The sequence below is a fragment of the Pieris napi genome, chromosome 22, assembly GCF_905475465.1.
Source record: "Pieris napi chromosome 22, ilPieNapi1.2, whole genome shotgun sequence".
Classification (NCBI taxonomy): domain Eukaryota; kingdom Metazoa; phylum Arthropoda; class Insecta; order Lepidoptera; family Pieridae; genus Pieris; species Pieris napi.
This window is the reverse complement of record NC_062255.1, coordinates 9304862-9316595: the sequence shown is the minus strand read 5'-3', so window position 1 is coordinate 9316595 and position 11734 is coordinate 9304862. Positions and strand designations below refer to the sequence as shown.

The following is an 11734-nucleotide window of genomic DNA, read 5'->3' as shown; positions in this document are numbered from 1 at the left end:
TACAAAAACATCGAACTCTATATTTCAAATTCTAGAAACAACATCAAGTAACGATCGGCTTAATACAAAAACATGCATTGTGCTAAGTTCGAAGTGTTGATAAATAGAAAACAGAATTTACTAAAGTCTTATTAATTTATCAACACTTTCACAAAAATCATTTACGGGAATTAAAAAAATCTTAAATATACGATATGTCTCATACAATAAATATTTTCGTAAATAAACTCTTTTGTACGAAATGTTTAAGGAAAATATAAGTTTTTTTAGGATGTAATATAATTTAATGTACTGTAATTAAAGCTAACAATCAATTTAAAGCTTATTGACTTAACTTTTAAACTAAAAACATTAAACATTATTTGTTACAAATTTGTCAGAAAGGGTTCAAGTAATAATTTTAAATTCGATTTATTTTCGTGAGATTGTAGCAATATTCGAAACACGTCATGTGATACACAAGTATCATTATCAACAGTTTTAAAATAGTTTCTGTTCGGGTATGACAAACCCAATACAGATTAGAATCGTAAATTCATTTTATATCTAAAACAGTGATAATTAAATGGAGTTGATTAAAAAAATCTGATTATACTCGCGTAAACAAGTCATACAATTATTGTTTCACAACAGAAAGTTCTTACAAAAGCTTTTGATAACGTTGCTAACTTCAACGCTGTTCTTGAGCCTCTAGGCAATAAATACAATACCTAAAACATGTAACAATTACACATGAAACTGATGATACTAAAAGCAACATCAATTCACATGTACTAAATGTACAAAATCTAATCTAAAGTAGCAAAATTGGACGTGGAACTAACGATCGAATGGACCTCCGTAATTCAACAAATATTGTCCAAAATTGTGCATATTCGTTCAAATACTTACGTATTTTTATCACACAAATTATATGCTCTGGCTAAAATAAACAGAGCATTGGTTTTACCATTATTCTTATATTTACACCTTAAATGCATTAATATAGAAAAACATCGATTTTTATGTATATGAAAAACACGTATTCCTCTACATAATTTCTTTAAGATTAAGTATACGTTATATTTATGCTTTTATCAAATTTTGGGAGCGTAGAGCGTATCCTTTCCATTTCATAAATTATACCAAATGTATCAGTCCTTTCAACCAAATCACTATTTAATTATGTATTAAAACCTTAATTTAAATACTTAAAATTGGCCGTATTTGGTATAATTTATCTTGCCTCTATCGAACCGTATGTCATTTGCATATCACAGTCTCACGCTCTAACCCTGGGGGTTATCGACATTGCACCTTCGCTTATTATTAAAAATTAACCGAACTCTGTTCCAATAATCTAGAAACGCCTATTTCCCATTATAAAAATTTAGCACTCATCACGTTAGGAGTTCCACAAGGCTTAACGTTAGGCCCACAATCTTTTCTTGTGTGTATGATTGGCAAATTGCTCAATTTCATATTTCGTCTGAAGGATGGAAGGGCGGTGGTCGCCTAGCAGTCGTGCGGCCACCTTGAAGGGTGGCCGGCTACGGATCACATGACACAGCAACTCTTCGCCCGCCCCTTTAGTTCAGCCTTCAGGTCCCGTTTGCTTTTGCTGCGTCCGACTTGCTTCTGGCGACAAACAAACACTATAAAATTATCTGCATATAATTATTTAAGGATACTATTCAATTACACTGAATTCATTAAAATAATATTTTACGTATTGTTCTACTCATAACACCGTTTTAATCTCAGCGGTTTAGAGGATTATGTTAACATAAAGCACCTCTGAAATTTCTCAAATAATTAGTGAATTTAATTGGTTCAAACTTAGGCTTAGGAAATTATTTCATATTGAAAATAAAAATATATAACAATAGTCACCTGTTGTTTAATTTGTTGTTTGTTAAGTTTTCCTAAAGCCGCTAGTGCTGCTACTTCGAATGCATCTTTCACGCCCTTACTGGAAGCTCTCGCTGATGTTTCCACGTACGTTGTGGCACCAAGCTGTCTAGCAACTGATAAGGCCTGTAAAGGTACGAAATAACATGTAGTCATTATATAGAAACAATATATATTGGTTTTGAAATTGGCTTTATATTTAAAAAAAAATACTTAAATGTCATAATGATATATTCACACCTAATCATCAAATGAATAAACCAGTGGCACTTTGTGTATTTGTTTCGTTTGTTCTAATAGACAAGTAGGAGCCTTCTGTCCCTGACACCGTCGATTTCTTTTGCTTTTTCTTACGATATTTTCCTTCATCCTACGTCTCGAGATGAGAGTCACATACTCAAGCCACGGCCAACCTGTCTAACCTGTCTCTTATAATCCTCTTTATGCACAGATAAATGAAAAGATAAATAAATTTTATTAACGTTAAAGTAAAAAAATACCTTCAGTAGACTTAAACTCTACACAAAGGATTGGTCCTAGCTATGGGCGTATTTAATATTTATGCCACAGAAATAATACAAATAAAATATTAGTCTGCGAGTTGAATGATACATTAAGTATGTCAGTACGCCTGACCACAAAAGTTCATGTTTCATTGTAACCTATAAATACTTATTATAGATTTTGTAACGAAATCTATTTGCCCTAGTTATTTCTATTTCAGCAATGCAAAATCCTACAATCAACTGGTATATACGAAATAGGGCAATATAAACTCCATGTAACGACATCGAATATCAAATGTGTACTGGAAATAATTGGATGGACATTGGGAATTACTGTTTACGACGGATTCTCACATAAACTTGATGGATATGAGACGTACTATGTCCGAAATTGGATTGGAAGTTTTAAACTAAGTTAGCGCGCTGAATTGAATGCGTAACGGGGTAAAAGCTTTCAGATATGCCGCGTTTATTGGTTTTCGCTATATAAATGTTTATTTTTGCTCTAAACATCTCGCATGTTAAGGACCATTAGACACTTATAAAATGATATACACGTGTAAAAATGACATGAGAACTTAAGAACGCACATCGCTAACCAGATCCATGCAACTTTCTCACAATCGAGTAACTCACACAACTCACGAGGGGATTCGCAGTTAAAGATCGCAGGGGCAATAAATAAATAAATAATAATAATGAAGGAATACATAAAATAATAATAGAAAATAATTAATACAGCAAGGTCTAAAGCAACTCGGCGAAAGGTTCACCGAGTAATTTTTCATCACAGTTTCATTGTAAATCCGATCTGTTAGGACCATTAAACGATGAGTACAAACATGAGACAGGCGTTTGATAAACTATGTCAAAATCGCGCTACTGGTTCATGATCTTAAGGCAAATTTATCAATCTTATGAATCTGATTAGCCGTCATATAGTAATTGCGAATATACCTAGATAGAAATAATTATGACAGCGCGGCCATGGTTCGAACACAGAACCTCTGTCACGCTAACTATGAGAGCCTCTTCTTTTAAGCAGTATTTAATATTATTTATCTCGAAAAGAATATTCTATTCACTAATACTATATTCATATAGGTAACCAAGTACACTTATGAACGTCAACTGAAAAGATGTTGATTCTAAATTTACATTTACAACAAGTTCACAACTCAAGGGCCACTTTTTTAATCGCTTGTTTGGAGTTAATTTACTTTAAAGTGTAATAATTAATCATGAGGTATTGGGAATAATATTGATTTGGTGAATTGGAAAGAATGTAAGCGTAAAGCAGTATTGCCAAAGAATGTCTCGAGATAACTTTTAAATAACCTTGATTGATCTGTGATGTTTTATTCATTGATAATGGCAGTTTGGACTGTTATTAATATATCTAGGTTACTTTTATCAATATAACATTGAACTCAAATATTACTACAGTCGACTCTCGATAATTTGACACTCGTTAATTTGAATCTCTCGATAATTTGAAAAAAAAATCCGGTCCCTTGAAAAATACTCGATAAATTGAATAAAATCTATGATAATTGGTCCCTTCGGTAATTTGAAGTTGAAAAAGTATTATCTTGCTCGCCAACATGCGATAATTTGAAATCCGGTCTTCCCTACTCTCTATAATTTGAAGCGTTTATCATGCAGTGACGATTACTTTGCAGCTCTCACCACTATCGAAAATTCTTTGGACAATGATAAACTGAAGTCACTCACTCAAAAAAAGATTACAGACTTCTTTTCGAAATAAAAATTTGTGAATAATTGTTATAATAATTGTTAATACATAGTAAGAATATAGAAATACCTAATACTTGTAACAAATTTTGATCAAATTCTTATTTCCTTCAGTCGCCCCTCCCCCTCGTGGTTATTCAAACACTTGTTATTTTGAACTCTTGATGATTTGAAATTTATCTCTGGTCCCTTGAGTTTCAAATTATCGAGAGTCGACTGTATATTATAGTGTTTTATTTATTTAAAAATCGTTACATTACAAAATTAAAACAACAAAATTAATTATTAGGACTACAACGACGTTATCGATAACAACGACAACAACAAGGAAAATAACTAAGCGAAATACTAAGGCTAAAGTGCAAAAAGTGCATAACCAAATTAAAGGCCTAAACAAAGGCCGGCAACACACACGCGATCCCTTTGGAATTGAGTGTCCATGGGCGGTATCACTTAACATCAGGAGATGGGCCCGTTTTTTGTGATTTTTGTATGTGTGGGGCAAACGGGCAGGAGGCTCATCTGATGTTATACCGCCGCCCACGGACACTCACACTGCCAGAAGGCTCGAAAGTAAAAAAGTTGCCGGCCTTTAGTTTCTTGAAGATTGCAGAAATAAGAGCACGTCATTCATACCTCTTCGCTAGTGACCGGATGCGTTCTAAGTTTGGACAGCATGGTTAAAGTCTCCTTGTCGTGTCTCAGGTCAGCCTTGCAGCCGCAGAGGAGCACCGGAGCTGATCCACCATGTGTGCGGACTTCGCGGTACCACTGAAATTTGATTTTGTATGATATAGTAGGGCTATTAGTTGCGAATTAAAATTAATGCTGTCTTTTACTGACATAACTTTCACACATTTGATAATAAAACAATTATTGACCGGATTGAAGTTACGTATTTACACTTATTTTTCTTAATTTTAAATTTAACTGACGTTTCGCGTGCTTTAAAGCGTGCTCACGGTGTCCTCTATTTTCGCCAATTGTCGGAGCCATTTCTGCCAAAACCCTCCATCTTTTAGTCAATACCCACTCCGGGGAAACAAATACAGATAAAACAACTTTTTCTACAGCTGTGATACTTTTCACCTTTTGACATTCAACACCTTTTGTCTTCAGTCACCGTGCACGCTGTAAAGCACGCGAAACGTCGGTTAAATTTAAAATTATGAAAAATAATTGTAAATACATAACTTCAATCCGGTAAAAAAAAATTTTATCATCAAAATTAATGCTTCTAAATTTACATTTACTGCCAGTTCTCAATTCAAGGACTTAGAACGGACGAGAAAAACCAACAAACTCTTCTACACTCTTTTAAATCGCCAAGATTTTTACCAAAATGTTTCTAACACTCATTACATGTTATAGATATTATTGCAATTAAATAAAAAATAATGAAGAAATATAAAAGAAATCACTTATCAGCAAGGAACTGTGAAATAGGACCATGTTCTTACATTACTGTGGGAACCATACGCAAACACGTAGTATCCAGGTGAATGAAAGCAGAAAGTAATTAAAACGACTTGTAGGTTTGACGGTAACTGTTTCTTAAATCATTAATATAGACCCAAAATGGGTCTGTCCCATGCAATTGAAGAATTTTGCAAACAGCTGTTCACAATTCACCTTCGTAAACATGTAGAAATTAAACGACGATATTTCTAAAAAATAAATGTAATTTTTTTTTTACTAGTTTTGTTTAATCTAATATATAAAATTCTTGTGTTACATGTTAAGTTCGTTACCATACTCCTCCGAACTGACTCGACCAATTATTATGAATTTTTTATACATAGTAAGTCCTGAGTGATCCATACCAAAATTTTTATTTTTTGGAATTTTTTTTTTAATTTTTTTAATTATGTGGCATTAAAAAATACAACCCTAAATAAACCCTCTACGATCAACCCCTATTTTTTAAGTATAGTAGATAGTTATTTTTATTGAAAATGATTCCTAGAAATAATGCATAACAAAACAACGTTTGCCGGGTAAGCTAGTAGGAATGTAAAAAAGAATACCTTTGCAGCGGCGTTATTTAGAGACTCTGGTTCAGCAATGTTGAAACATAACATAAATATTTTAGCGTCTTGATAAGCGAGCGGCCTCACTGTGTCGTATGCCGCTGTTCCTGTAACAAAATAAAATATTAAAAAAGACTGCCGAAACCAGGGATCGAACCAGGGACCTTTAGATCTTCAGTCTAACGCTCTCCCAACTGAGCTATTTCGGCGATAAGTTACATGTCGAAATTGCAATACATGTTTATTGTTTGTACATGTTACTACTAATTGTAAATCTATTATATTACGAGTATAAGGACATCGAAGGGACTACTCATATTTGGTCGTAAAAACCGATAGCGTAACACCCGATGACGTTGTTATTATGTATCTAATAATACTTTTACCCGCCGAGACCTTTGTTTTGGTCAATATATCCGGTAACACTCTAAACGATGTTGGCGTAAACGGTTTTGACTGTATTATTAATTGAGGGGGTTTATTCTTTTTACGCGCCTGCTCTCATAATTTAAACATAATAATTTAAAGAGAGTTTTGAGTCGGATTCAGCTGCCGTTATTTTCTTTTTACAAAGGATTTCAATTCCGTTCCGTTTCATTTGTATCATAATACCTTTGGCCAATGTCCAATTCGATGCAGCAAAATATCACCCTTTAGCTAGCCTGTATTGACAATATATTTTTGCGCTTCCAATTTCTCACGTAGTTTAGCAACGAAGAATAGATTTATATTTTGGTTATGCTGTATTTAATTTAAAGAAAAATTTAATCAAATATTATACTTATGAACTGCAGTCGATCATGCTGATCGACTGCAGTTCATAAGGTTCTGGGTTCGATTCCCGGGTGGGGATGAAAATTTAACGCGATATTTATTTTATGTTAGCCCTAAGTTTGGAAGTCATCTAAGCGCGTAAAGACAAGCTGCTCTCGTGGTATTATGGTTGTGTCGGACACCCGTCTCATCGTAGCATGCAATTTTTTATGGGACACCTGCAACATCTTGCAGGTGTGTTGCCGACCTTTGATAGATATAGATGTTGACCTTTTCCACCTTACCAAAGAGGAAATAATTTAGTTTTTTCTTTAAAATATTAGACATAGTTTATTCGTTTAGTATTAAGTTGTCGTTTGTTTTATGATTATTTTTTTCTTTTCTATCTATTAATGTACTTAATTGACTTATGGTTACTGTTTCGTATATTTTGTTCAACTATGTAATCTGTTTTGGCTTTGTATATTGTCTAAGTGTTTTCTTTTACAATATGTATATGTGTAGCTCTAAGGTTACTTATATTATATCTTATAAATAAACTAGTAGACACTAACATCTCCTGCGTATGGCCATTAGGCCGCAAAGCTCGCCGTGTCCGCCGCCTATAGAACATTATATATGAACACACTGATGTTATTTAGAGTCACGTAGCGTGGTTTGATTAAGTGTTAACACGAATAATCGACGATATTGCAATTATTGAAAATCACTGACCTTATTGATATAACAATGCATTATGTATTTGACAGTTTTATCGCCATTTTCCGTTTAATATCTGTTGTTAATTTTAATTGTTCGCGTTTGTATGGTAAGTATATTGATTGTTCACGCTATGAATTATATTGTTTATGTGTGTGGTTCGATTTTGGCGAAATAAAAGGTTGGTAGATAAAAATCTAAAGACAAAGCTTTTTAAAATGATTTGGTATTTCGTGAAAATAATAAAAAGTTGTACACGAATAACATTTACACAATGAAACTCGTTAAGACGAACGGAGTAAAGTTGAATGTCTAACTTTAAACCTTCCACAGATTAGGATAGCATAGATATCATTTGTTATTTTGCACAGACTATACAGAGATTAAAAAAAACATACTAAAGTTTAGAAATACTGTTACTTCTAGTAAAATATTGAAATGGGAATGGACAGGACTCATTATGAGAGAAGACAAAGAAGCGTCGAAAACAGCGACGGAATGGCTTCCTCGCTATGACAAAAGAAAACGAGGAAGTTAAATAAAAATATGGGAAAATTATATATAAGTAGAGGAGCTGGCCCTTTGTGGCTACATAAAGCTAGACACCAAGTAGAATGGAACCTCAAAGAGGAGGCCTGTGTCTAATATATAATATTAAAAAAAATTTAATATAAAATTATTAATAAAATATATAATTTAAGATAAAATTATTTGTTGCTTTTTAAATTATCTTCTTTATTGCTTTAAGCTGGACTTCAAAATGTCTTAAAATATTTTGTCTTATCTATGTTAAGTTATTTTTTTGTGAATCTACAGAAGTCAATACAAATAAATTTTAAAAATGAAAATATTTTTAGAATGAATATTATTTATATTATAATTAGAATGAAAATAATTTTAATAAGTTATTTATACCCAATAACTGGCTTTTGATAAAACTCTTCCCTAATTGGGAATATATATTTTCAAAATCATACGTCAATAAAGTCATAGCTTTTAATGTAGTGGATAAACAAACAAATTGAAACTCAGCTATGTATTATTATTTATTATCTCTTTACACCATTGATTCCATCAAACGTTGACAGTGACAGTTAGATAATCCATAGATAAAAGAACTAACCTGACGTATCCCATACAGAGAAATTAACTCTATAGTCAGCTACTGTGCAAGTGTATCCATATTTTTCAAAGCCGGTTGGTGTGTACGCCTGTAACAAGATAAACATATTATAGACACTTGTTAAATATTATAAATAATTCAGACGTTTTAAATTTAGACAATTGTCAAATGCGCATATTTGGAAATTCCATATGGGTATGATTCCATTATGGAAATTGTCAACAGGCAACGCCAAATCACTAGGTGGGGGGCCTCATAGCCTAGAGGTCTTATTGAGTGGCAGCTAGGTGAGGGGTACCGGGTTCGATTCCCGGGCAAGTTTTAATTTAATTTAAATTTGTTCTCGGCCTTTGGGAGGGTTGTGCGGTACCGGGCGAGTGCTTAAACCGTACATGGAGGACACGGTCGAATTTCTAAAGACAAAGCACGAATTATAAAAAAATTCTATACTTGACGCTGGCTAATGCACAAATCGTGCCAGAGCCATTAATAAAAAAAAATCACTAGGTAGTTGTGCAGATATCAAATTTAACTGTCATCTCAGCTGTTTTGGAGATATCGAAAATCTAATTTACCACTGTAAATATGTAAATATCCGTCACTGTATCTACTACGTACAGTTAGGTATATAAAAAATAGTTACATAAATAAACATTAACAACACATACAACCTTTTTCTGCAATCATAAGTCGCAGGTGCCTAACTTAACAGAGATCCTGAAACAACTGAATTCTTTGAATGACGAAAAAGTAATCGGAAAATGCTATGTATCCGTCGTCTAATAGAGTTTCTATTTTATCCCATTAAATTACACGCGCTTATTTTATTTCTTTTATTAATCGTTTTTTACAATACAGAGGGCAAACGGGCAGGAGGCTCACCTGATGTTAAGTGATACCGCCGCCCATTGCCAGACACTTTTAAGAATTGGTACGCTCTTTTCTTGACTACTACTAAGTCGAATTGGTTCGGAAATACTGTCGGCAGCTGATTTCACAGTGGCAAAAACTCCCTCAGTTGTGGAATGACCGACGTTGAGGTGATACGGGTGGAATTTCGTATTCTGCCGCGACGTCCAATGATGTTACTCAGCTGCAGGTATCAGAACAACTCTTCTAAACACTCTCCTTGGCAAATGCGGTAATGCAGAGAGAGAGACCCTATATCTCTACGCAACGGATTGGGTTCAAGCCGCTCTTCGTTGAAAACAGACAAGTGGAAGGAGCTGGTACTGGTACTCCTGCCCAGAGGTGAGAAAACATTGTTAATAAGCCAAAAATAAAGACCAATCTTGTCTGGCTGACATTTATAAGTTCTGTGGTAAGAGCGCTCAGTAAGACTGTCAAAAACGTTTTGACATTTGACATACGTGTGTGTCCACGCCTTTGACAATAGACATCTTCTTGATTATCATTGCCCCTCGGGCAGCCGGATATAGGTATCAAAGACTGTGAATCTACTGATATAATGCTACCAAAATGTATTTGTAAGACTTCTCAATTTAGCCGTATTTCCACTTCAAATTTACTTTTGAAAGGATACATAAAATAGTTTTATACTGGCTTCATTCTGAATATCCAGGATGGGACTTTGATTTTATGAGATCGGAATTCGGTAATACCAAAATGGAGCAGACATGTTTCATTGACAAAAAATACTGCCTTATAAATTACATCTCCGTAATAGGAAACGTTAAGAAATTATGAATATTTGTAACATTATATCGGTCGTTGCGTGTACCAATAAATTTCTATATAAAAAGTATTTCCATATATAAACGATGGCTATAGACAAAATCAACGATTCTTGAAATGGCAACTATTTTATATTAGGAATTCAGGCATAAGTCAAGTACCAGTCAATCGGAACGAGGAATAGAGTAAATTGTTGCCATGGTAACGTTGATTTGTATAAAAATAATAGTAACGATGGTGCTTACATTTTATTTCCAATCGTTAATTAGCTCCAATTCGCAGGATGCAATCAAATAGTGTTAAAAAAATGTCAAATGGTTGTAAAATCTCGAATTTCGAACAAAAATTCGAGCGCCATTTTTTGTTCCCGCCTTTAATTGGCAGTTCGGTGCCGAAAATTTGTGAATGGCCTGTGTACCTTTTCTCAGAATATCTATTCAATGAAAGTAAAATGACGTTAAAAATGTTTTCATTGGCTTTTGAATATATTTTGTACGATGAATTAAATATTTTATTTAAAATATTCAGAAACTTATACTTTATATACTCAATCTAAAATATAATTGTTGTGAATTATTCAAATAAGTACGTTTCTTTCATAATTGCACCCACATCCCGTATGGTCTAGTGGCTTGAATACCTGGCTTTTCTAGTGGGTGAAAGGCAGTTACCATACCATACGGGTTCGATTCTCGGTCCCAGACATCTTTTTTTTTTTTTACAAAACGTTTTGATGTTTGAAAACTCCGCAATTAAGCATAATTTGGTGAGTTATATAAGTAATTTTTAACTAATATTGTTTTTCATTATTTAATTACAGAAAAAAATTTAAGAGGAATGTTACGGCCCATCGTCTATTTTTTGATGCCTCACAAAATATCTTAACTATTTCGAAGGACAGGAAATTCTCACGCTCCACTTGTTAAACGTAAACAGGTACATCATTTTTTGTTCGACATTTCTTGCTAACACAAAAAGCCACACTACACTTGTGAAACCACACCCAACACTCGGCGGACGGCGCAAACACTTTAGCGGAATTCTATGAAAAACAGTGCATTATATAAGAAATCATAACGTTTTGTCATTGTAATCTTTTACAAGCCTGTTCGAGCCAAGCCAGGTAGTTTATTAAAAATAAATCAGTGGCGCTACAACCTCTTTAGGTCTGGGCCTCAGATTTCTGCATCTGTTTTAAGGCAATTTTTCAATCTAATAGGTGATCAGCCTCCTGTGCCTGACACCGTAGAATTTTTGGGTCT

At 33.7% G+C, this 11734-nt stretch overlaps 1 protein-coding gene and 1 non-coding gene across 4 annotated transcripts in view; both read right to left on the bottom strand.

Moving 5' to 3' along the window:
• LOC125060806 (rho-related GTP-binding protein RhoN-like) overlaps positions 1-11734 on the bottom strand; it is a 90248-nt gene continuing 78514 nt past the window's right edge. For 2 of the 3 annotated variants that reach the window (XM_047665885.1, XM_047665887.1), the window contains exons 3-7: positions 8778-8865; positions 6179-6288; positions 4788-4922; positions 1873-2016; positions 1-1617 (exon numbers count right to left, since the gene is read on the bottom strand). In XM_047665885.1, the coding sequence (XP_047521841.1) occupies positions 1537-1617; positions 1873-2016; positions 4788-4922; positions 6179-6288; positions 8778-8865 (558 nt within the window). In that variant the 3' untranslated portion in view covers positions 1-1536. The remainder of the gene's footprint in view (positions 1618-1872; positions 2017-4787; positions 4923-6178; positions 6289-8777; positions 8866-11734) is intronic. The other variant, XM_047665886.1, reaches the window with a different exon arrangement.
• Trnaf-gaa lies at positions 6318-6390 on the bottom strand. Its single transcript has one exon. It is a non-coding gene; the product is annotated as a tRNA-Phe (tRNA).